Source organism: Lissotriton vulgaris, chromosome 2_1, assembly GCF_964263255.1.
Source record: "Lissotriton vulgaris chromosome 2_1, aLisVul1.2, whole genome shotgun sequence".
NCBI classification, from domain to species: domain Eukaryota; kingdom Metazoa; phylum Chordata; class Amphibia; order Caudata; family Salamandridae; genus Lissotriton; species Lissotriton vulgaris.
The window spans coordinates 1,983,698,172-1,983,724,931 of record NC_141687.1 but is presented as its reverse complement, the minus strand read 5'-3'; the positions used below and the strand labels follow the sequence as shown (position 1 = coordinate 1,983,724,931).

Below are 26,760 nucleotides of genomic sequence, written 5' to 3'. Positions count from 1 at the left end.
TTAAAGTAAAGGACACTGGCAGCTACATTTGTGGTCAAAGACAGATAACAACTAATAAGTACATTTTGTTATTAACCGCACTTCAGGGAGCTGAACATGTTAAAAGCTTCTTGTCAACATTATGCAGTATAGTTCATCTTCAATTGTACTTAACCAGGTGAGCATCCTAAAAAAAAAAGCCACAAGAGTTCCTGTTAAAAGGTTGGCACCCAGACACTTAAATGTGTGCTTGAGTGTCCATGAGTGGGACAGGACACTAAGATCCAAAATTAATAACCTTATTTACATTTATACTTACATCACATATTATACCATATCATGTATTGGCATGTATAAAGTATGGATCATCTAATCAGATATCAATTGTAAGGTGACAAGGAATGATACAGAATTTGGAACAGTGATATGTAATGTGGTCAAGAAAAATCAGCATTTATGGGAAGGTGAGAGAGTGCAGTGGTTGCTAGTGGTGGATACCAACGTGAAAAAATAACCTGCTCTTATCATGTAAAAGGGGTTTCAAGGTTATTAGCAGCAATCAATTTACAACTGGAGGGAGTGGGCCTCACTGTAAATGCGGTAATGAGCAGGGCTTATGTATGGGGCAGGCATCATACAGATTTACATGCTGGGATACACTTGTGGTCCACTGTCAACCAATCAGCCTCATGTTGGATGGGTTAATATTGAATGAATCTACAGAGGATACAAAATGTGTGTATTGCAAAACATTGGACCTTAAGGTTGTAATTAAAGCAGTACATGGAGAGGCTTACGTTTACTGTTTATATTACGTTATATTATGTTACTGCCATTCATACCATATGTAGACCTTGTAGCAATGCCGGCTGCTCAAGCATCCCTTTATGACTGGTTTTGAAGTTTACATAGGTGATCATGGCCCAAGTCATCTAGTGAGTATTAATTTCAGGTACTGTACACTGCTTATGTATGCAACTTTGGGTGTATGATTCTGGCTTTGGAGAGGAATGCTCGGAGGACTTTACTGATTGCTTATGTATGTCTTAAATTCAATAACGTGGCTTTTCCCTGAAGAGGCAGGCTTTGTAAGCTGAAAGTGCATATGCAGTTAAAAAACACACTTGGACTGCGGTACTTACATTTCCAGAACCGTTTTGAGCTGCTCCAGTTTGGATTTCCTTTCTTCTATTTCACAGTCACTATGTACTCCCAGCTCTGACAAGAGCAGGCGAGCAATGTCTAACACTTCCTATAAGTATACAAAAAATCTCAGTCAAAATTCATCATTTTGTATGTACTTAGTTAAAATTCAACATTTTGCATGCGTTCAGTAAGCCTACTAAGAGAAATCTTCTTCTCTGCACACAAAAAATTATCTACATGTAGGTATCAACCCTAGTTCACTGAGATGTAGAAACCAACCCTGTAACTGCATTACGGTAAACTGGCATAAACATGATTAGAATTCCAGGTTTATGTAATTCAGATCCATTTTTAAAGAAAGTGATTTTTTAAAAGATTTGGGGCAAATGTAGGTGATATGGTATCAAGTAGTGGCCGGTCAATGCACAAAAATCTCCATGTCCAGAGGAAAAGCCATACCTGTGGAGATATGGCGATACCACATGTAGACACTATCTTAATACCCGAGCTAGAAGACGTTCCTATAATCAGGTCTAGCCATTCTCCTGTTGGATAAATCTGGTCATACACCAGACTCCTGAAGAAAACTAATTTTGATGATAGAAAGATGGAAGAAATCAGACCTAGATGGATCCCAAATTTCTGCATTGTGAGATAAATTACCCAACTGAGCAAACTAATCTTGTCTTTTACGGGTTATTGACAGCCCTTCAGATTACTAAAGGTTTCTCACAGAAATATAATCATGTTTCACCAAAGAGTTATATGTATGAATAAATGTAAAAGCCCACATTTAGGTCTTCAAGTATCAACTGCTTTGACAGTGCTCTGCCAGGCCAATGGTCCAGAAACAAGTAGACCTAGATATCTTGCCTATGTGGGTGAGCAGTTTCTACTCCAACGTACTTTGTTAAGATTCAGGAGCCGAAGGGAGTCTTATAGTCCTGAACCTATTATAAGCCTTGGTTTCAGATTTACTTTAATCAGCAAGTCAACATTATGAATCCCTACAACACACAAATGTATTTTTCTATAATTTTAAGGGTCAACATTTTTAATTTCACAATTTTTATGAACTTTTTTAAAACACTGGTCTAATGTTCTTGGTGTCCCTAAGCAGGACTGTTTCATTTTGAAGAAAGAAAGGAATTTGGCCCTTGGACAAGTCCTCTCATTCTAAAATGATATTCGGATTGTGTTGAAAATATCTCTATTAGCACCAACTGGTATAAAGTGATTTTTTTTTTATCCAGATGGGACTTCTGTTAATCGTCTCCATGCAGGTGTGGTATGAATGAAAATTAAAGTTGAGTTGATTTTAGTCAGAGGAGGGTTTGAGAAATAATTTTCTACATTCTCTTACACATTCTTTTTAATGCTCCATTTTAAATGTTGATCATAGCTGGTGGGATTCCTCTTTTGCGGTTGTAAAAAGGATAGTTCACTTTCCTCGGAACAATTATTCTTGCCTATGGAAGAACAATGGGGCATACTAAATACTTACACCTAAGGGTCCTGCCCAAAACAATCTTTTTAGTAGCCTCATGGGTAATGACCAAAACAATACAACTTGTAACAACCTATAGAAAGTGACAATATCAATCGGAACCCTTTTGAAACTAGATCAGTCCCTTCTATCATCTTATAACATATTTCTTTTTTGACCAAGTTAAAAAAAAAAGTTATTACATACCTGTAACTCCAGTTCTCTAGAGTTGGTATCTTCCATAAACTCACATGCTTGAATCATTCCGTGGCATTAGTCTGGGAATCCTATGCAGTTTTAAAATCATAAACAGTTTTTAAATGGCTATATGCTGAACAGTGTTTTTTTATTAGAACATCCACCTCATTTGAAACAACCTAATTGTCAGCCAGTGAAGAGGAAGTAAGTACTGAGCTTTCTAGGCCATGTCTGAACTGGGGTGGCTTGGTGAGCAAAATAACGATGGATTAAACCCAGATCTGTGACTGGGGGTGAATGTTTTGCCATTGTGCAACATTCCGTCCATCATCTTGTGTGTTTTGCTGAGCTTTCTAGAGGCCACCAAAGCTCAGATTCTGTGAAGGATATTAACCCCAAGGAGCAGCCGATGGCCAATGGCCAAAGGCCGCACTCCCTCCCCAGTGTGTCTGCCGGCTACTGGCCAACACTAGGGAGGGTTAGAAAGGCCCCTCTGGTGTTTTGCATCAGAGGGTTTCCTTCTTTTCCCCCCCGAGGCTGAGGCTGATCGGGAAGAGCTGCATGAGAAGCCAGAGCCTTTTTCAACGTCTGTAATGATGAACACTGCACAGGGCACACTGACGTCATTACATTCTTAAAATGAAAGTATTGTTTTGGAGGGGAGGACCCCCCTTGGGCATAGGCCTATGCTCTCCCCTCCCCAGGGCCCAATAGACTTTCTTCCCCCCCCGGATGGATAGGGTTATTTACTCCTAATCTGCCCACCTCCGGCTGGGCAGAAAGCACACTAAACACCAGTGATTCCAAAATGGTGCCAAAACAAATAAAAGGAGGTAGCAGCCTACCCTGGCCTCGAACCATTCCCCTAACTCCATAGAGGCAACAGTGTCTTTCTGCACACACCCAAACCTGAGGGCAAAAAGCCCACTCGACGTCAGGCATTTTTCATTTGAGTCAAAAGAATGGCTCATGGGCGTTGCACTTTGGCATTGCCCGCACACCCACCCCAAAGGGGACAACCAAATCTTCCTGCCCCTCTCCATTTTACCCCTGGGGTCAGAAAGCCCAATGCATGAGGGACTTTTTTTTACATATTATAATGGGGTGGGTACGGCCCATCATGAAATCAGGCCCCACCCTCACCCCTAAAGCCTCCACAATTGTTCTGCTCCCCTGCAGAGTAAAACACCCCATTCCAATGGCAAGAGAGATGACATTTGATTCCTTTTGGAAATGTTTTTCCATATAGGTCAGGAGAGTGGGACTAATTCCCACTATCCTCCTACCTGCCAGGGTAAATGGCTGAATCTTTTGTGCTTGGGAGGGCCAACTGGAGAGAAGTACCAGACACAGATAATTCGGAAAACTAGACATCAAAGGGAGTCCAGGGTGGTGTGCTTTGCATGGATCCTATGAAGTTTTCTAACCCACCATGCCCTGCAAACCTAAAACGTTGCCTAAAATCACACATTTTCCCTGCATTTCTGTGAAGGAAGCTTACGGAATCAGGAGGAATTTACAAAACTAACTGCTACCACCCAGCATTTCCCCCCACTTGTGCCGATAAAAATGTTGCACCAGCTGTGTGGCTAGGCCTAATGCATCTGACACATTGATCAAACCGAGGTCAATAAGAGTCCCCTTGAAAGGGCTCCCATTGACCATGGTTTGATTAATTTATGTTGCATGCACTAGGCCCAGCCACACAAGTGGTGCAGCATTTTTATCGGCACAAGTGGTGCTAACGCTGGGTAGTAAGAATTTTGTGGATCCCCCTATTCCAGAAGTTTTCATCACAGAAATGCAAGGAAAATGTATGATTTTCAGGCGAAGTTTAAGATTTGCAGGCCATTGTGGATAAGAAAACCTCTGGGATCGAAACAAGTCACCCCACCCTGGATTCCCCAGATGTCGTTTTAAAAAAAGTACAGGTTTGCTAGGTTTCCCAAGGTGCTAGTTGAGCTAGAGCCCAAAATCCACAGCTACTCACTTTGCAAAAAAAAAAAAAAAAAATTGTAGTGAAAAAAAGTCATGCATCCCTGTTGTATTTTGAGCTGTTTATTGTGGCACTAGCCCTACCCACACATGTGAGGTACCATTTGTATCAGGAGACCTGTGGGAATGCTTGGGGGAAGGAAGTTTGTGGCTTAACACAGATTCCAGAACTTTCCATCACAGAAATGTGAGGAAAGGGTGTTTTCCTTAGTCAACGTTTGAGGTTTACAATGGATTCAAGGTAAAAAATAACTGGTGAGATCCACGCAAGTCACCCCAACCTGGATTCCCCCAGGTGTATAGTTTTCATTTTTATAAAAGAACAGGTTTGCTAGGTTTCCCTAGGCGCTGGCTCAGCTAGGGCCCAAAATCTATGTAAACCACTTTGTGAAAAAGGGATCAGTTTTGAGGGGAATAATGTAATGCATCCATGTTGCGTTTTAGGAAGTTTCCTGTCACAGGCATTAGGCATAACCCCACAAGTGAGGCACCATTTTTAATGGGAGACTTGGGGGAATGCCTGGTGGAAGGAAGTGTGTGTTACTTACTGCAGATTCCAGACCTTTCCATCACAGAAATATGTGGAAAATTAGTTTCATAGTCAAAATTTGAAGTTTGCAAGGGATTCTGGGCAAAAAAAAATTGGCGAGTCACCCATGCTGGATTCTCCCACGTGTCTAGTATTAAAAAATGTGCAAGTTTGCTAAGGTTCCTTAGGTGCCAGCTAAGACCCCAAATCCCCAGCAACCCATATTGCAAAATAAGTATTGGCAAATCCATGATGTATTTTAAGTAAAAAAAAAAGGCATGCTGTGGCCAGCAAGAACCTCATCATGTCACTTTTTTTCATTACTTTCCGCAAAGCTGCACAGCATCCACAAAAACATACAACATGGCTAAAAAACTTAGTGAATAGCCTAAACCTCTTGCACAGGATCTCACCTTTGGAACCTCTATAAGCATTGTTTTTTCTTTTTTTGGTATAATTTTTATTTTATTAAAGAAAAAGAAACAATACACAAGGCAATAAGACAATACATGCGGTCATATGTTCAAGGAGGAGTGCAACTGCAAGACAGTGTAATGTAGAGCTCATCGATGCAATAAAAAGGGGGGGGGCAAGTGGGGAAACAAAATCAGTAAACATAAGTTACACATGGCAGGAATGTCGGATTAGGGGGAAAGGGAACCTTCTGAGGTCTCCACGAAAGGAGGCGTGCATATATTTCCACGGTAGGAGTTCCACTGGCTCCAAATTTTATTCCACTTCCTGGGTCTACCCCGTGCCACATACACCGTCTTCTCCCTGAACATACACCAGTCCATGTTCTCCTTCCAAGCCAGAACCGTAGGCGGCCGCTGGGCGATGTCTCTCTTGGCAATCATATTTCCAAGGGTCGCCCACTGCGTCTGCGCCACATTATAGTCATTCGGTTCCCAAACATTCAACAGGCAACGCCTAGCTTCAGGCACTAAGGCCACCCCCGTGACTCTTTCCATAACCGCATGTACACAATTCCAAAACACCACCACCTCCGGACACTCCCAGATTATGTGGAGGAAGGTTCCAATCAGTCCACAACCACGCTTACGTAACCCATCCTCTGAATAGCCCATATGCATCAGGCGCGGGCCCGTGAAGTATATCCGATGTAAGATTTTAATCTGAACGAACCGGAGACGGGCCGGAATCGCGACCTCTTTGGGCGAGGACAGGGCTGACTGCCAGTCCTCATCATCCAGCTCCAAACCGTCGCTGGTCCAAACCTCCCTGCGCCGCACCAACAGATCCGTTTGTTAATCAGTTTTTTGTATATCAATGAGATAGTGCTGTCGGGAACGTATCCGTCAAGCACCCTGTCTTCCAATGGGGAGGATTCGGGGATATCGGTACCCTCAGGAAATATCGAGCGCAATACATGGGTAATCTGCACATAACGGAAGAATTCCCTATCACTCAGCTCATACTCCACCTTCAGTGCCTCGAAGGTCTTAATTTTACCCTTGACCCACAGATCATTCACCCTACTGACACCAATCATGTCCCACTTTTCAAATCCTTTCGTCTTCCACAGGCAACCCAATCTTTCAGAAGCGTAAAGCGGAGTCGCATGGGTCAGTCGATCCCTCCATCCCGTTGCTGCATTCGCATCATGCCACACTCGTACCGCAATCTTGGTAGGTCCTGAGAGCCCCCTTCCCACTGCCTTGGAATAAAGGGCCCTGTAATAGTCCTCATCCGGTAACAAGTACTTATCCATCTCGAAAGCAGGATTAGAGGCAGGTCCGTACATTCCATGGTTAATTGCTCCCAACTGAGAGGCCCAGTAATATCGCCTGATATCCGGAAGGGCAATACCTCCATCATACCAGGGAAGTGTGAGTTTGGCGAGGGCGATACGCGATCAACCGTCCCAGATCAATCGTCTCTGCAGGCTTTCCACCTCCCGAAAATAGCTCGCCGGGACTACGTCAAAGGTATTCTGGAGCGCGTATAGAAATCGCGGTAGGGACATCATTTTAAAAAGAGCTGCGTGCCCGAGAGGAGAAAGCAGTAACCTGAGCCACCCAGCAACGTCGGATTTCAACCTCTGTAGAGGAGGGAGCAGGTTACGATCGCAACGAGCCACGGGATCTAATGTTATGAAAATTCCCAAGTACTTAAATCCCGTCTGCGACACCTGGATAGGACATCCGCGTGGTAAAGGGGGGGCATCGCCCGATATCACATACGCACAGGACTTGGTCCAATTAATCACCAGGCCATAGTTCCTTCCAAATGAGGTAAGCACATCAAACAATACATTCAACGACTTACGAGGGGACGTGAGGTACAGAAAAATGTCGTCTGCATAAAGCGATATACGATCCTCGAATTCCGGGGTCTACCGAATACCCTTCATCGACGGCTCCCAACGCAGCCAGGCAGCCAGAGGCTCCAAGGCAAGGGCGAAAAGAAGTGGGGACAGCAGACAGCCCTGCCGCGTACCCCTACCAAGAACAAAAGGCTTAGACACAAGACCGTTCACTACCACCTGCGCCAATGGCTCCTCATACAAATGTTTTACCCAGCCAACAAAACCCGGACCAAAACCGAATTTCGCAAGAGCAGCCCAGAGGTACGGCCACTCCACCGTATCAAAGGCCATCGTAGCGTCCAAGGAAGCCAAAATGGTCGGCTCACGCAACGACGCTGCCCTCGCGAGAACACCGTGTAAACGCCTCAGGTCAAATGCGGTATTGCGGTATGGGATGAAACCGGACAGATCCGGATGGATCAAATCACTAATCACTTTTATCAAGCGGTCTGCCAGCAACTTAGCAAGAATCTTTCGTTCGGCGTTTAAGAGCGAAATAGGCCTGTAGGACGCGCAGCGATCCCGCGGTTTCCCTTCCTTGTGAATCACCACGATGGTAGCAAGACGCTGATCCCGAGGAAGGGAGCCGATGTCTCGCGACTCCAGAAACATATCTCGGAGATACGGTGCCATTTTGTCAGGACACAACTTGTAAATTTCGATGGGAAGACCGTTAGGGCCCATAGCTTTGCCCGAATGCACCGAGCGAATAGCGATGGCTACCTCGTCCGCTGAGAATGCAGCGTCCATTAGGTCCCTGTCTGAATCCGATAGACGGGGTAACGCAATGTCATGCAGCAACAAATGGGAGTCCTCCTCCAGTCTATCGGAGACTGAGGTATGCACCTCTAGGAAATGATCCGCGAAACACTCGACAATCTCAGTCGGGTCAGTCACACACACTCCATCCGGTTTCTCAATCACAGGAACCACACGACTCGCTCTCTCCTTTTTATCCAGCCAAGGAATCAATTTACCTGCCTTGTCACCCACAACATACAGTCTGCCCTGCTGCTCCCTACTCATGACTTTGGCGGCATCCATAACCAGGGCCTTATAATCCTGTTGTTTGAGACTAAGGGTATGGAGTTTGCTGCAAGTTACACCTAGTTCCAGATCGCTTTCTAGCTCAGTTATTTCGGTCTCTAAACGGACTACCTCCTTGTTTCTCTTTTTCTTGGCATCAGCGATTAACAATAATGCCTGACCTCGGATAACTGTCTTGAACGCCTCCCACAGTGACACAGAAGAGGACACAGAACCCTCATTCTCAGCAAAGTACTGATCCAGGGACTTAATCAATTCGGCACGAGTTTTGGAGTTGAGACGGTACCAAGGATTGATAGGGGCAACTCGTCCCTCGACACCCATACTAGTGCCGATCTGAAGCCATAGTGGGGAGTGATCTGATATACCCCGGGCCAAATGCCTGATTTCCCTGACAGAGAAGGCCTGTGCCGCCGGCATCAAGTCTAGAGAGACTACCGTGGGCACCAGAATGAAAGGTGTATTGTACCTGTCCCGGATGCATCAATCTCCAGCAGTCTACCAAACCCAGTGTCTCCAAAAACCCACTTAACCAAGACTGTGACCTCGGGAGGTCCGTGGGGGGGTAGCGATCTACACCACCAGAGACTACCGAATTGAAATCTCCGCCAATCAACAGGATACCATCCGGAAGCCCCAGTACCACACGCCCGAGCTCAGCAAAAGTTGAGGTCTGTAGACCGGGCGGGACATATACAGAAATCAACGAGATAGTCCTCCCCTTCCACCTCCCAATGAGAGCGGCGTATCGCCCCCTTTCATCAAGGATCACTTCATCTATTTCCAAGGGGAGCGAGTTTTTAAATAAGATGCCCACGCGTCTAGAGCCAGTGGTGAACCCAGAGTGTGCAGAGAGACGATATCCTCGCCGATTCATAGCGTGACAAGTGTTTCCAATTAAGTGCGTCTCCTGCAACAACACAACATCAGGGGAGAGGCATCTTAGCAGTTGCAACACTACTCCCGCTTTATCCTTTCCCCCAACCCATTTAAATTCCAACACAGTAGCTTTAACCCACTACCCCCCATCCCAGAAATGAACACAGAAACCACCCCATAGCGAACACAGTAACCAAATCCGAAAATAGAACAACACGTTGCCTTGGGAAAAAACAAAACCTACCCAAACTCCCCCCTCCGCCCCCAAACATACACCCGTTACGATACCCCCCCACCCTGCACCCCTGCGTTAGACTCAAAAGCCAACCCAACTTGCAGTGTGCCTGTCGCCCTAACATTAAACTAGTCTACAAAAAGAAACCCAAAGGAGGAAAGAGTCCCGCCCCCCCCCGCCACTCTCGGGTATGTCACTATGAATCGCTAAAGTACGATAGACGTCAAACCAGCTGTAAAGTATGATAATTGTTCGGAAATCAGGAACCACATTGTCATTGTCATTCTTGGTCCGGCACGCCACCCTCTGCTCCACCCGAGTGTTCCGTTCGATCGCTCCACATTGGTAATGTATCCAGCCAGTCACTCACACTCTCAGGACATTCAAAGAAAAACGTTCGTTCCTCGTATTCGACACGGAGCCGGGTTGGGAATAGCATCGCATATTTCAAATCCATGTCTCTCAATCGTCGCTTCACCCCCTGAAACCCCATCCTCTGCCTCTGAACAAACTTGGTAAAGTCAGGGTAGAAGCTCACCGTTGCGTTTTCAAACTTCACGGGCCGCCCGTCAGAGACGTCTGCAGGATAGCGTTTCTGTCCCTAAAGTTGAAGAGTCTGGTGATAATCGGCCTCGGAGGGGCACCCGGCTTCGGCCTCCCACCTGGCACACGGTGGGCACGTTCTACCGCAAAGAATTTACTTAGGCCTTTGGGGGCGAGGTGATTTAGGATGAGGTCTTCTACAAGGAGATCTGTAGCAGGATTTTCCGATTTTTCAGGGACCCCAATAATGCGTACATTATTGCGTCTGGCCCTATTGTCAAAATCGTCCAGTCGACGAACAATGAGGTCGTTGGAGGATCGCAGATTACCGACCTCCGCCTGTAAGTCGGAAACGTCGGTCGTGAAGCTGGAGGTCTTCAGATCTAAGGATTTGACCTTCTCATTAGTCTTTGATAAGTCCGCTCTAATCAAGTTGACGTCAATGGCCACAGTGTCGAGCTTAAGGGCGAGAGCCTCATATTGCTGGCCAATGGAAGTCTTGATACCAGCAATGTCGCCCATGACATCCTGTAGAGTCAGATCGGTCGACGCAGCCAGGTCCTCCCCCGCCTCATCTAGGCTCTTCGTAACACCAACGGGGGACACTTTGGGATGGGTGTATCGATCCATAACATTCGTTTGAACGATTCCCCCCGAAGAGGTGTCTTGGTTTTTCGCTTCTCGTTGTCGGTCCTGCCCGCCATGTTGGGCAGTGTGCCCCAGAGGGACCTGTGAGACCTGGTGAGAATGGCCCCGCACGGTCGTCCCGCCGGAGTACTCAAAAGCAGGCGCTAGCAGCTCGCTACACCCTCTTTTGCGACCGTTGGCACGCAGTGGAGTCACAGAGTTCTGCCAGACCACGAGCAACCAGATCGATCTAGTGGCGGGATATGGCCAAAGATCCAGAAACGAAACCAAAAGTTAACTCAGAGGCAATGAGCAGAGCCCCGCTGGCCGCTGTTGTTCAACTTCTGCCTGGGCGTCTCAACGACTTAAGCCCCAGGCGTCACCATGGTGTGGGCCTCAAAAGTTCAGAGTGTCGTAACTGCGGTTCCCGAAGTCCGAATAAATTTCTGAAAGCGGCTAATATATCAGCTGAGTTTCATCTTCAATAACCCGTCTTCGTAGTCAGGATGACGATCAGGATATATGCGGAGAGCGGCGAGGGTCTCGGGAGCACTGTGCTCACGCGGCCATCTCGGATGCGCGCGAAGCTCCTCCTATAAGCATTGTTAATTGGTTTTATATGCGATGCTGTACAGCTTGGCTAAGAGTTTTAAAAAAAAAAGGCTTTGATGCGACCACCAGCTTAATTTCATAGGAATGCGCACCTGCAAATACAAGGCGTTTTTTTTCTTCTTTTTTTTTAGTTACCAGTCTGAGTTAGATCAGTAACAAAATAAAAATTAATCATGTAAAAACATTTTTTAAAGCAGGAGGTGCTGAAAATCAACATAGGGTGTGATTGGAGGGAAGGAACACGCAAGGCATGGGGAAGCAATGGGGACAAACAAACGGGTGAGTTCAACAGTAAGGGATGCAGGGAAAAGAGCACAGGCAAGAGTGCAGAAGGAGAGAAGTGCATGTGAGAGTCAGCTCGAAAACGCATGCAGTCAAATGGAGTACTTAATACAAAAAAAAGGTGTGCTTCAAAAGTAAGCAGTGGAAGCAGAGATGCTAGCCAGTCAAAGAGATGGTATAGCAGCAATTCTCCATGGGAAGGACAAACAAGACTTACAAGCCGGGACGGCTAAAAGAAGTAGGAAAATGAGAGCCAGGAAAGGCAACCAATGGTAAGGAACTGGAGGGCTCCAAGCCCCTCTGTGTCCTTGTAAGCTATAATGTGTAATGTGTCCCGCAATTCATAGCTCCAAGTTTTCCAGGTCCATGAGTGATGTTCTGCTTAAATCCAGGCTTTTTATTTGAGTTTGGGGATGTCTAGTCCTGTTTGATAATGGAATAATTAAGACTCAGCAGTGAGATAAACATATTGTTTTCACCCACGGATGTCAAACAATGTATTATGAAACACTAGTGGCATTATCCTTGTGTTGTTACACACTGGATGGATGGGGCATGGGGGGAATAACCGCGCTGTAGTCACAAACTTAATGAGGCAAACCTCTAGCAGTTTATCTCACGCACCATAAACCTCGTGTTGCCACATGGTGTGAAAAAATCCCCTTGTTGCCTGGAGGTCAACTTTTATTGCCTGATTTAGCGACATATAAACCTCACAGTTTGTCACAAACATTTGCTAATAAATCTCGTGCAGTTACATATTGGGTGAGATGAACCTTACTTCTGTTGTCAAACACTGGTGGAGATAAATATTATATTGACACATACAGTGCGCAATAAAGCCCTTATTGGGAAATTCAGGAATAGAGAAACAATTTATAGTCGTGATGAGTGTGAGATAACCGCATGTGCCTCACACAAGTGGAACATAAAACAGTAATTACGACACCCGTGTGAGATAAACCCCCTGTTCATTCTGAGCTTAAGATAAACCTCGTTTTGTCACGCACTGAAATACCGAAGATATTAACATACACTCAGTACTCGGAATAATGTCAGCTCAGTATTTGGGGAAAGAAAGCTCAAATATTCTCCGCCTTTGTATTTGAACATTTGGCAGTCGAATGAAACCTTTTTGCTAAACAAAAAGTATTATTCTCGAGTTTCTGATGTACGAAAAGGTAGAAGAAATGAGTGTTAGTAGAAATGAAAGTAATATATGCATTCTGCTCTCGGAGCACTGCAGTAGCTAGCAAACAATGCTGAATAGGCCAACTTCTGTAGCAAAACTAAATGAGCAAAAGCAAACAATGCTGAACAAGGTCACTTAGAAAGACCCACACTGCATCCTATAACCTGCAGGTTGTCGTTTTTCTGAGTACACAGAGTAAACTTCTGCTGCAGCATCCTGGGACTCGGTGTTCTGGTCTGTTTGTTTACCTCGGCGAACCTCTCGGAGTACACGCCTTCGAGAGTGTTAACAGAAATAAGACATGTTCTTTGCACATCACTTGTGATACTCCATATACTGCACAATTGGTGGCTTCTGAACTTGGCCTAGCTCCAATGCCCAAACAGGTAGTCAAGAACTTGAGAGGAAGCCTTGACCAACCCTTACCATGAAAGAGCAGGTTTTGTCCATCTCAGGTTCCTGCTTTCAAACAATGCGCCTGTTGAGAAGAGCCTTAGCATTCCTCCCACTCACAGCGAGGAAAAAGGCTTGTTTGTTTTTAGCCGTTTGGATTATGGCAATGCCCTATTGGCCTCAGCAAATGAGACGCTGTTCTCAAAATTACAAGTTGTGCAGGGGCTGCATCCTCTCTCATCCTGTGTACCTTACATTGTCTACCGGTCCTGAAAAGAAGTATTTAAAAAACGTATGCCTAACTCACAATGCTCTGACAGGGTAAGTTCCCAACTACCTATCTTCAGTGTAGATAGTTGAGTAGAAACCAATGTATGTGTTGAGATAAACTGGACCACTACAAACCAGGACACCAGATTGCAGAACCCTCGCTGGCCTTACGGCAGTGGTTAAGGCAGCGCAGCAATTAAGGCACCACAGACACGGCACACAGACACAATGGCATGCAGTGTCAGCCGGAAGTCATGAGCAACCCCGGCCTCTTTATTTAAGCTCTCTGGCCACGCCTGGCCAGAGAGTGATACATCGTGTGTGGGTGCTTCCGGGGTCTCGTCCGCGCTGGTATCAGCAGACGTGAACTAGACCGCTACATCCCATCCCAAGTTGGTTCTTTAAACGGAATGTTCTAGACACAATTTAGCACGCAAAATCAGCAAGTCTATGATTAGGTCTGGGATTGGATCTGAGGTTGTATCGGCGTTGATCTTGGTTCCTTTCAGAGTTGGCCGGTTCAATACTGCTAGCAGGGATTCTTGGACTGAGCCCAGCAGATGACGTTGAAGCTGTAGGACTCGGAGGCGTGTCATCAACATGGTTGGGTTTCGCCGTTTCAGTCAGGGGTTCTCCACTCCTTGATTGCTCGGACTCCTGCGCCATGTCCTCCGTAGCAGGAACTCTTTTGAACCATGAGATATTTCGTGCGATTACTTCTCCGCCTCGCTCAACGGTGATGGCGGTACCTGGGGTGGATCGTACAGTCCACCACCCTGGTTCATATGGAGTTCGGAATTTCCCTCTGCCCCACTGATTTCGTATGAGGACAGAGCATCCGGGCGTCAGCACTTGGGTTCGGGCCTTCAGTCGGTGACTCGCCTTTTCATTGGTCACCTGTCTCCTCGCTTGAGTGTCCATTGTGTTATACGGAGCTTGTCTCCAATTGTCGGCCATGGGAAGCGTGTCACGCAAGGCTCCCGTCAGCATTAGTGACCTTGGAGATTTCTGCGTTGTGCAGTGAGGTGTGCTGCGATACTCCCTCAAGAACTGCTGTAGAGCAACCTCCGGGTCTGTCTGCTCAGCTACTGCTATCCGGAATATCTTGTAAACTGTCTGCATGAACTGTTCTGCCTTGCCATTGGCCTGCGGCCACTGGGAGTGATGCGGTGGTGTTTGACTCCCAGCCATGTCAGGAAGTCCTTAAACTCGCTGCCCTGGAACAGCGGGCCATTGTCTGTTTTGAGGACATGGGGCTGGCCAAACAGCACAAATGACTTTTCCAGGATAGGCTGGAGATGAGTGAATGCCGTGGATGGGAGGACATCTACGATTGGATAATTGGTGTAGCTGTCGACCAGGACAGCTGTTACTATCCCATCCGGGAAGCCACCGAAGTCTAGGCTCACCCATGACCATGGTGATGGAGCTGTGTCTTCTGTTATTACTGGAGCTGGGGCTTCGGGGTTGCCAGTGAGCTGACAGGCTCTGCAGTTGCGCACAACGGATTCAACGTTTTCTTCGAGGTCGGGGAACCATACCTTCTCCCTCATTCTCGATTTCATTCTTCCAGTGCCTTGATGACCTTCATGTGAGAGGACTGTTGCCCGTTCTTGGAGACTTTGTAGGATGACAATGCGTGACCCTCTTAGTAGGACGCCATTTTCGGCAGCGCTGAGCTCATCTTTGACTTTCCAGAATTTTCCCAGTCGGATTCTGTCGGGTTCGCCCCATCTGTGGATGTTTCTGAGGAAACCTTCCCAGGATCCTTTCCGTAAGGCATCAGCCACCCGCTGAAGAATTACGTCAGTGTCCATGTGCGCTTTGATTTCCTCTATGGAGAGAGCTCGCGGGCATGACCATTAAGAGATCAAGGTGACAAATTCTTCAGTCTTCACCTCTTGGTCAGAATCTATCTCGGCAGGATGAGCGGGATGGCGTGACAGGAAGTCAGCTGAGTTCTTCGCACCTGGCCTATACACCAGCTCCATCTGATAATGTTGAAGTTGGATCGCCCATCGTTCAATCCGGAAAGTCAGAAGAGGCGCGGTCCCTTTGAATAGGGGGAGGAGGGGCTGATGATCCGTTACTACTTTGAAAGGCTACCCACTGACACAGATGAAAATGGTTACATGCCCACTTAATAGCTAAGGCTTCTCGTTCTATTTGTGAGTAGCGGGTATCGTTGCGGAGAGTGCTTTGCTCGCCAAGGCCAGCAGGACCCATGTTCCAGGCTCTGTTTCTTGCAGGAGCAGGGCCCCTAAGCCTCCTGGGCTGGCGTCTACTATTAGTTCCGTTGGTCAAGTCATGTTGAAGTATGCCATGGTCGTGCTTTACAGGAGGGCTGTCTTTACTTGGCCAAATGCTCTTTTTTCCTCTTGGCCCCTTCGCCAGGTGGTTTCCTTCTTGGTCAGGTGTCGCAGCGGCTCTGCGATGATGGCCAGGTTCGGAATAAACCTTCTGTAGTATGTTGCCATAGCCGGAAAGCTCCTTACTTCTGAAGCATTGGTTGGTGTCTGGGCAAACTGTATAGCTTGAGATTTCCTGGGGTGTAACTTGACCCATTCCTGACTGAACACGTAGCCAAAGAAGTCAATTGCCTTCCGGAAGAACTGTCATTTTTCTTTGTCCAGGGTCACCCCGTGTTCTGCCAGGCACTGGAGGGTAGCTTTGATCCGACAGTGATGATCTTCGATAGTTGCTGAGTGGATGAGGATGTCATCACTGACGTTGATGACACCCTGGAGCCCCGATAGGACACCTCTTACCGCGTTCTGGATGCGGATGATATCCCAAAGTTTAGCCGCTTGTATCGCCGGAGCCACAGGTGGGTCTAAAACGTAGTGATGTACCTACTTTCCTATGCTAGCTTCAGCTGATGATAGCCGGCATTTAAGTCTAGTTTTGAGAGCCACGGAGGTCCGCTAGGATATTGTCCACTGTCGGTGTTAGATGTCTCTCCCTCTTTATTGCTTAGTTAGGCATCCTCATATCAATGCAGATCCGGATTTTCCCTGGTTGCTTCGGTTTTTCAGCGATGACCATGGGGGACACCCAGGGGGTCGGCCCGACACTTTCTCTATCACTCCTTGTTGTTCGAGCTTCAGGAGTTCCTGTTCCACCAGTGGCCGTAGGTGAAACGGTATACACTGATGTCGGAGGGCGACGGGTTGCACCGCTGTGTCTATGTGCAGTTTCACTGGTGGTCGTTTCATGCTTCCAAGTCATTTAAACAGCTGTGGGAACAGTTCTAGGATGTCCTCTGTTTGGAGTAGTTTTACTGCATTTGCGGACGCGACTAGGTTCAGGTCCTCTGCCGTGTGACAACTAGTAAATCTGCTTCTCTGTCTACTACATGGAATGCGGTCGTGACTTCCTGGCCTTCTGATTTGACCTGGACGTACATTTTGCCTCTCAAGGGAAGCGGTGTTTGGCTTCCATATGTAAGGATTCTATGTAAGGAAGGGGTGAGTGTCGGTCTTGGATTTAACTTTTTGTAGTGTTGACATCCCATGACATTCATTGTTGCTCCTGTATCGATGAGAGCTGTCACTGGCGAGCCGGCATTCTCAATGGCACATTTGGGTTGTGGTCGACGCCTTCACTTGAGGTCGCTTGCAAAGGATACCAGGTAGCATTCTTCCTCCTCGTCTGTGGATGAGTCTCCAGACGCTGGCTGCGGGGAGCTGCCCCCCTGTCGACTTCGACGTTGCAGGTTCTTCTAATGTGAGGGGTCTCACAACTCGTGCAAGCATTCTTCGTCCTGAGTTTCCTCTGTTCCTCCCGCTGCTTCTGCATACGCTCGCAAAACGATTGGGAATACCACATTTTGTGCAGGTCTTGCCTCTTGCCAGGCATTCTTCTTGGGGGTGCTCTTCCTTCCCGCAGTACCCACACTGCGGTCATCGCGTGTTCCTGGTGGGCCATCTCCCTCGCCCGCCACAGGTCGGCGTGCAAATGGCATCTGCACGTTCTGTCTTGACTGTGACTGATTGATCCGTCGGTTGGTTGAGTGCTGCTTCCATTGCAGTTGCCCTGATGTCTGAAAACTCATGCAAACGTGCAAATATCAGTATGTCTTTCAACGAAATGCAAGGCTGTCGGAGGATGAGGGTCCGCAAGGTCTTGTTGTGGCACCCCTGGATAGCTTGAGCTCTCACCTCTTTGGCCTGATCGTCTTCTGTACACGTGCTGGCTAATTCTCTGAGGTGCGCATGAAATGTGTCCCTGGACTCTCCTTCTCTCTGGCGAGCTTGTCTGAGCTTAAAATGTTCATAATCATGATTGAGCTGAGGATCAAAATGGGCATTCAGGGCCCTGACTGCGGCGTCGTAGTCCGTTGGCGCTCCTGTGTCTGGCAGATGGGCAAACAGCTTGTATATTTTGTCACCTGCGAAATGTAGAAGCAGCGACCTCTTAACAGCCCCGTCTATTTCCCTTGTTGCTATGAAATAGTGGTCAAGTTGGCCAATCCACACCTTCCATCTAGGTGGCGGGGTCGATGAGTTCACTGAACTGAGGAAGTAGGCCAATCTGGGAGTGCCCAAGATGTGGTGGCACAGCTGGGGCCATGGGTTGTTGGACCGCGGGCGCAGCCTGATCTACCATCACGCGTTTCGGTTTGCGACGCCTCCTACTTGTGGCTCTGCGCACGTGGTGCCCTAGTTACTCTTTGCACGTTGGTCTTCTCCTTGTGTTGCTAGGGGTGGTGTTGGTCTCGCCAATGCTTGTTGGTTGTGGCCTGTGTCTTTGTTGTGCCATTGCTTGTTGGGTCTTGCCTTGGTGTTTCCCAACACTGGTCTGTTGATGGCAATGCTCTTTTATGCGTGGTGATTTGGTTTTGCCAGTGTTTGTTGTCTTCCCCTGTTTGAGTCACCGTTAATTGGAGGGAATGGTGGTGCTGCGCACTGGTTCTGAGCGCTTGAGAGGGCTTGTGGTGGCAGCGTGCTTCAGCACTCTCGCTTTCTGGACGGGCCTGGGTATAGCAGGGCGTCACTGCGCATGCGCGCGTGCAGAGTCTCAGCGTGGACTTCCCGGGCTGCGTTCGGGAGCTCCAGCGCGATTCGTGCGGCCACCAGAGGTTCAGGACACCCGCGGTTGCTGGGGTTAACGGCTCGCTGCTCACCGCTGGTAAGTTCTGGTGTATGCCGCTCCTCCTGCTGCTTATTTCCATCTATGCGATCTCTGCATGCGGAGGCAATGCTTCAGCCGCACCGCGTGTACTCGGCTTTTCACTTCTCATGAGCCGGCTGGGGTTGCACGATTAATTCCTGGTGGTTGTGGCTGATCCCACCCTCATCGAAAGTGTAGTGGTCCAGCAGGACCCTTGCTGGCCTTTCGGCAGTGGCTAACGCAGAGCAGCAATTAAGGCACACAGACACAATGGCATACAGTGTCAGCCGGATGTCACGAGCGACCCCGGCCCTTTATTTAAGCTCTCTGGCCACGCCTGGCCAGAGAGTGATACATTGTGTGTGGGTGCTTCCGGGGTCTCGTGCGCGCTGGTGTCAGCGGAAGTGAACTAGACCGCTACACCCGGCACGTTGTAGTACTGGGCACATCCCACCCTTTCGGCAACCTTCAATTCTTTCCCCAGGGCAGAGGTCTTCACACTGTGGGGTCGCCCCCCTGGGGGGGATGTGGGTGAGTTCCCAGGGGGCACAAAGGCCTCAGCATGCACATGTAAATGAAGATCGCCTTGAAGTGCTTATGTTTATTTGCTGCATTTCCAGGCTGTCTTAATTTAAGGGGGGCCGGAGGTCAGTGAGTGTGCTGCTGTGGGCTCGGCAGGGCAGTGTCTGGAGTTTTATCTACGGCACGCCCGAGTTTTTCACAGGTCTTTAAAGATCATTTGCATACCTTTGTGAACTGGTTGCCAGGGCACAGTTTTTTTTCTGTTTCAAGTACCCCCTAGGCCCACACCCTGCTTATTCTTTAGATTTCTAATTTTACATTTACTGCCCTATTGTGAAAATGCATTTCATGAAAAGGAATATAAAGTAGGGTTGCCAGTAGAAAAAAATCAAAGCCATGAATGTTTAAAGGGCCTACAAAGACCTCCTCGTGACACTAAATGGGGCTATAAATAAAAAAACTATGTATTAATTTGTAATGTGACTTTTCTGTCTGTTCCCTTTAATTATCAGTCATGAATCATTCAAGCCATCCTAGATCATAATTAAAAGTGCTTCCTATTTATATTTGCTGTTCGAAGTACGCACAGATAAGTGCTGAAAATAGGGCTTTAGGCGACTGTTTATTTTTGTACCATCTGCATCATCAAAATAATGAGCTGGCAATCCTAATCATAAGACTGGAAGTTTGTTTAGGATCAGCACATTATTTATTTCCTTCACCCTCGATCCCGGATTAATGCCACAACAGCAATAGTTTAACTTATATCTGGAACCCTACGAAGCCATCAATAACATGCTGATTTACTTCCAGTGTCTGGGAATGCACTCTGCATTCCGACAACTCAGTACTCATTCTCACCCTTCACCTTCACCCTGCACTCACAGCGCATAGTTATGGATTTCCCGCATTTGCCACATAATCAATCATCTGCTGCATAATTTGAAGATTAAAAAAAACTTGTTTCTGGCTCAAACGGTTCAAAAGTTACTAAAAATGCAGCAACACTTGTGGAAGGCTCTTTCAAAAGGTTGAATGGTCACCTTTATGTTGACGATTGCTATATGTGGGTGTCGAGGTGGTACTTATGAGGGGCAATAAAGGCCAGGACAGTGTTAACGAGTGTAAAAATAGCTAAATAAAGCCGTAATTCTATCACAAAATAATTATTTATTTATTTTATTTTTATTTTAATCATTTATATAGCGCAGCTGATACCTTGCAGGCTTCCTGGCGCTGGAGAATACTCTACTGAAGAAGAGACCGAAAGTATATATAAAGGCGGGGAAGTCTAAGGGAAAAGCCAGGTCTTGATGCGTTTCCTGAATGGGAGGAGTTGAGGGATCTGGCGTATGTCAATGGGCAGGCTGTTCCATAATTTGGCCGCTGCGACCCTGAAGGATCTACCCCCAGTTCTGGCTTTGTAGTATCTGGGCACCTTTACCAGATAAGCCGAGGATGATCGCAGATCTCTGGTAGGAGTATACCATAGAAACAGGGCTTGCAGGGGCCTGGGCCCGAGTCCATGCAGAGCCTTGAATACAATGCAGAGGGACTTGAAGGCCACACGCTGCTTTAGGGGTAGCCAGTGCAGTTCGGCCAGTGCCGCTGTGGCCGAAGACCTTCTCGACCAGCCGAGAGCCAGCTTGGCCGCGGCTGATTGAATTCGTTGCAGCCGGTCCAGTAACGTGACTGGAGACTCAAGGAGCAGGGCATTACAGTAATCGAGGCGACTGAGAATCGTACACCTGACTACCAACGCCCGGGCTTGTGCAGGGAGAAGTGGCATAATTTTTCGCAGGGAGCGTAGCAGAGCCGTGCAAGTCCCCACTGTTTTTGCCACCTGGGTTTCCATACTCAGATTGTTATTGAGCATGACTCCCAGGTTGCGGACCGAGGAGACAGGTTTAGGTTTCTCCCTTGTCTCAGGAGGCCAGAAGTCATTCGGGAACTGGCGAGATAGATTGGTGCCAGCACAAAACAGAACCTCTGTTTTGGAGGCGTTGAATTGGAGAGAGTTTCTATGGAGCCATCCAGCCGTCTCTCTAAGACAATCATGGAAGGAGGTCAAAGAGATGGAGTCTTCTCCTTCCCAGGAGAGAATGAGCTGGGTGTCGTCTGCGTAGTTAATTGTTTTTAACCTAAATGACTTAATTAATGCGATCAGCGGTTTAAGGTACACATTAAAAAGGATGGGACTGATGGAAGATCCCTGGGGAACTCCCTGTGGCACAGGTGAGAAGGCAGATTGGAATGGGGGGAGGGAGACAGCCTGTCTCCTGTCCTGCAAGTAAGAGTGAAACCAAAGCAGAGCTGTGCCTTCCACACCAGCTTCCCCGAGTCTCAGCAGCAGCGTCCTGTGGTTGACCGTATCGAATGCGGCAGACAAGTCCAGCAGTATTAGTGCTACTGGCTGGCCCCTGTCTGCACGCATGCGAAGATCCTCCATGGCTGTTAAAACCGCAGTTTCGGTGCCGTGGGCAGGGCGGAAACCGAACTGGAGATCGTCTAAAAGGTTGTTCTGCTCAAGATGAGTGGAAAGGCAGGAACTGACCCATCGTTCCACTACCTTCACAGGGAAAGGCAGTAGGGAGATGGGTCGATAGTTAGAGAGACAATCTGGGCTCAGGGAGGGTTTTTTCAAGAGCGGAGTGACAAGCGCCTGTTTCCACGGAGTTGGGACGTAGCCACATTGCAGAGACTGGTTGCATATTTGGCGCAGGATGCCAAAAAGTTCTGTTCCAGAGCTTTTCCAAATTTTTGGAGGCAGAGGATCAAGCGGGGAACCCGAGGTGATTCCGAGCACCAGGCTTTCAAACTCGGGTTCAGAGATCGGGGGAAATTCTCGCAGTCTAGCCGTCGAGCTAGAGGATTGAGGCGACAAGTCGTGAGGGCTAGTGCTGGCTCCCTGAGTGTTGGGATCTCCCAGTGAGGGGGGGGGGTCTTCAAATTATGAATGATGATATTGATTTTATTAATGAAAAAAGTTGCCAGATTATCACAGAGGGCTTGGGTGGGAGGCTGCGTCGACGTGGCACATTCTGGGTGAGTTAGATTTTTAAGTATCTGAAAAATACTTTGAGCTATTGGTGGCGTTGGTAATAGTAGAGCAGTAGTAGTTAGCCTTTTCCTGGACAATGGCAGTTTTGTACGCCCGAAGGTTGTCTTTCCAGAGAGTTTTATTGGAGTCGAGATAGCCTTGCCTCCACTTTCTCTCTGATTGTCTGCAGGCCAGTTTAAGGGCTCTCAATGAGTCGTTAAACCAGGGGGCGGCTGCTCTTCTCCTTGGTTTGCATTTTTTCAGAGGAACGAGACGCTCTGAGGTATTGGTGATCTTGGTGCAGAAGGACATGTAATTGTCCTCCACCGACCGAGCGGTGGAGAAGCTGTCTTCCACCTCGAATACGGGGCCGGCCAGTCTCCGTTTATCTATGGCTTTCCAATCTCTGTACAGAGGGTCAGGTGCGGCGCGGAGTGACGGTTTGCTGGCTCTGCCGCTGGCTATGTGAAATTTGATAAGCGCATGGTCGGTCCAGCACATAGGCAGGATGTCGCTCAGGAAAACTAACTGAGGGGAGGAAAAGATTAGATCGAGCTGATTTCCAGCAGAGTGTGTGGGTTTTGTGACCAGTTGGGAGAGTCCCATGCCTTCACAGGAGAGTAAAAGATTGTTTAGAGCAGAGTCCAGACTGCCATTAGGCCAGAGGTTAAAATCACCCAGAACAATCAACTTGTTGTGGGAAGTGGCCATATTGGTAAGAGTCGTAAGGAGCGACTGCTGCTGTGCAGAGTTGAAAGCTCCCGGCGGGCGGTAACATATCACAGCCGTGAAAGTTATTCCGGAGAGACAGTTGATTGAGAGACCAAGTATTTCCGTACCAGCCACTGGGTCCATGTCAAGTGTTTTTATGGACCAGGAGGCTCTGTATATTATGCCAACTCCACCACCCCGACCCTTGGGTCTAGGGAGATGCAAGATTTTAAAATCTTGTGGACACGCCCAGTCCAGATCTATATTACAATCGGAGTGGGTCCAGGTCTCAGTCATGAACAACACGTCAAGGTGGTGATTCTCAATAAGCTGAGAGATTTCATTGGCGTGTTTAGGCAGTGACCTGACATTCAGCAGGCCGCCCGTCAGTAGACCTTTACAGGCGAAATCATGTAGAGGGAAGGCAGTGTCTGTGAAGGAGAGTTGGCCTTCATGAGCAAAGTCTCTAAGAGAGAGTAGAGACTCACGTGTCAGATACGGAAGGCTGGTGGTGGGCAAGAGGGCAGGAGCATCGGGGAGCGCTTCAGTCGCTGCCGAGGCGCGGACGAGCGCAGACGAGCTTGCCTTATGCGCGCCTTCGGCGCGCAATCGTCGCGCCCGCTGCGCTCGTCCGCTGCGCTTCCTGCAGGAGCTCATGATTTATGGTCGCGGTCAGTGCGTAAGGGGGGGAGGGCGTGGCCAGCCGCGGTGGGCGTGTCTGGCGGGTCCCTCGACCAATGGAATGGCGGCAGGACGCTACCTGTGAGCGAAGCAACAGCTGACAACCGCTAAGCTCCAACAGGTAATGCCAAGAGTTTTTAAACAGTGCACAGGTATCAGTCACACAAAATACACTTTAAAAACGAATCGTAAATTTTAAAAAGTAGCTTCTCCCGGCTTCCGCCTCAGGAGTATTCACAAGGTATAATGAAGCGCTGGCGCTTTGGCGCTTAATTTATACAAAAGCTGGGAGGGAGGGGGCGTGGCCAGCCGCGGTGGGCGTGTCTGGCGGGTCCCTCGACCAAGGGAATGGCGGCAGGACGCTACCTGTGAGCGAAGCAACAGCTGACAACCGCTAAGCTCCAACAGGTAATGCCAAGAGTTTTTAAACAGTGCACAGGTATCAGTCACACAAAATACACTTTAAAAACGATTCGTAAATTTTAAAAAAGTAGCTTCTCCCGGCTTCCGCCTCAGGAGTATTCACAAGGTATAATGAAGCGCTGGCGCTTTGGCGCTTAATTTATACAAAAGCTGGGAGGGAGGGGGCGTGGCCAGCCGCGGTGGGCGTGTCTGGCGGGTCCCTCGACCAAGGGAATGGCGGCAGGACGCTACCTGTGAGCGAAGCAACAGCTGACAACGGCTAAGCTCCAACAGGTAATGCCAAGAGTTTTTAAACAGTGCACAGGTATCAGTCACACAAAATACACTTTAAAAACGATTCGTAAATTTTAAAAAGTAGCTTCTCCCGGCTTCCGCCTCAGGAGTATTCACAAGGTATAATGAAGCGCTGGCGCTTTGGCGCTTAATTTATACAAAAGCTGGGAGGGAGGGGGCGTGGCCAGCCGCGGTGGGCGTGTCTGGCGGGTCCCTCGACCAAGGGAATGGCGGCAGGACGCTACCTGTGAGCGAAGCAACAGCTGACAACCGCTAAGCTCCAACAGGTAATGCCAAGAGTTTTTAAACAGTGCACAGGTATCAGTCACACAAAATACACTTTAAAAATGATTCGTACATTTTAAAAAGTAGCTTCTCCCGGCTTCCGCCTCAGGAGTATTCACAAGGTATAATAAGCAGCATTATGCAGCATAATTCGCCTTTGCTTGCTGCTGAATTTAGTCAACCCGGCTGCATAATCTGGCCTTCTCCTGCTGCATAATTATAATGGCCGTGTTTATAGTGCTATGAGGTCCAAGCCTGTGGCAGAAAGCACTGTGAATATGTAAGCCATTATTTGATAACAGTATTTACATAGTCCAAGCGAGGCTGTCGCAGAATGATGAAGTGATTGAGATAAAACAAGCTCTTACAAAATATACTTTTTAGTAATAAGTAATCAAACTGTATCTAATGCAGGCATTTTGTGTCTCCACTATTCCAGATCTCCACTGATAACACCCTTACATTCTATCTCAAAAAGAATACAGCTTTGCCACCATGAAGCTGAAAGCAGAGTCTATGAGAGAAGATGGGTTATAACAACTTTCAACACAAACTCCAATGGAATCACAAAAATAGTAAACAAACACTGGCGCATCCTCAAGAGTGTAAGTATTAATCTACCAAAACCTATCTTCTCTCATAAAAGAGGTAAGAGTATCCGTGATTTAGTGGTAAACACCAGACCAAAAGAAAGAAGAGAAGAACAGACAATGCAAACCACTTTAATGCCCCCAAAATCTGGGCATCATCCCTGTGGAATGTGCAATGTGTGCAAACTAACTAAAAAGCAAAGAAATCTTGTTCCATGATGGAACCAAATGGGACCAAAGAAGATTCACAACATGCAATTCAAAAAATGTGGTTTATCTAATCACGTGCCCGTGTCTTTTGGAATACGTTGGAATGACCACACACCCTATCAAGGTAAGGATAGGGGAACACAAAAGTAACATTTAATGCAAAAAGAGTACCACCAAATGGCAGCCCATTTTCTGGAAAAAGATCATAAGTGAGAAGATCTTGGACAGTAATCGAACAAATCCAAAACGAAAGGTTTGTTCGAAAAAAAACAACGGTGGGTATTCCGTTTGAGGACTCATGAGAAAGTACTGATTGATGAGATTCCTTGGAACCAGCTCTGATGTATACAAAATCTAACACAGGAATCCCCTGGCAATTAATGATCAACCAAAAAGTTGCCAGACTCATAAGGAGTATACAGTACTACAATCACCCCCGTAACTAATAATGAACAAGGAGGAGGTTTGTGCCCTTGGAAACTCGTTTTCTTCCTTTTTCCTCTGGTTTTTTTCCCCCTTGTTCTTCTTTTTAGAGAAACTATAATTTTGGAAACCTGAGTGTACACACACTCTATTTGTAAATATACATTGTTTTTGCTTTACAATCCTTATCCTCTGACAGGAACATTTTTCCAGTTAATATTTTTCCAGCCTCTAGCGTTTTATTGCTGGGATTTATTATTTACCCTTTTTTTTCTTCATTAGGTTTTCCATTTTTCATAATTTGGTCCCCGTGTTTTTTCAAAAAACCCACATACATAAATGTACGTCTGTGATGTCTCCATCCGGGCATCTCAAGCGCAACAATTTGTTTTTCTTTTTTGTTTAATAATTCCTTTGAATTCAACCTCCATTTGGCAGCCTTTTGAAACTCCTACATGCTTGCTTTTTCAACCGATTCAGTGCTAATCGTTCCAACAGAAAGTGGATCAAAATGAACTCTGTTTGTGTCCATTTACCGGTGGCCATCTTTAAAATTTCAAGGTCTAGTGTTTCCAGCCACACCTGTTTCCTATCAAGCATGACTCCTTGCACTTTAAAACACTGGGCTCTGGCAAACCTCAGTTAGGTTCCGAGTAGCCACGAGAAGGTACTTCCTTTGGTGATCGCGCTCCTTCCAGCATGTAAGTAGGACAATTCCAAAGGCCAAAGAGACCACGCTTGTTTGTTT

General features: G+C 47.3%; 1 protein-coding gene across 9 annotated transcripts in view; it reads right to left on the bottom strand.

Moving 5' to 3' along the window:
• PPIP5K1 (diphosphoinositol pentakisphosphate kinase 1) overlaps positions 1 to 26,760 on the bottom strand; it is a 1,319,084-nt gene that overhangs the window by 674,660 nt on the left and 617,664 nt on the right. For all 9 annotated transcript variants that reach the window (XM_086958191.1, XM_086958195.1, XM_086958197.1 and 6 more), the window contains one exon: positions 1,122 to 1,231. In XM_086958191.1, the coding sequence (XP_086814317.1) occupies positions 1,122 to 1,231 (110 nt within the window). The remainder of the gene's footprint in view (positions 1 to 1,121; positions 1,232 to 26,760) is intronic.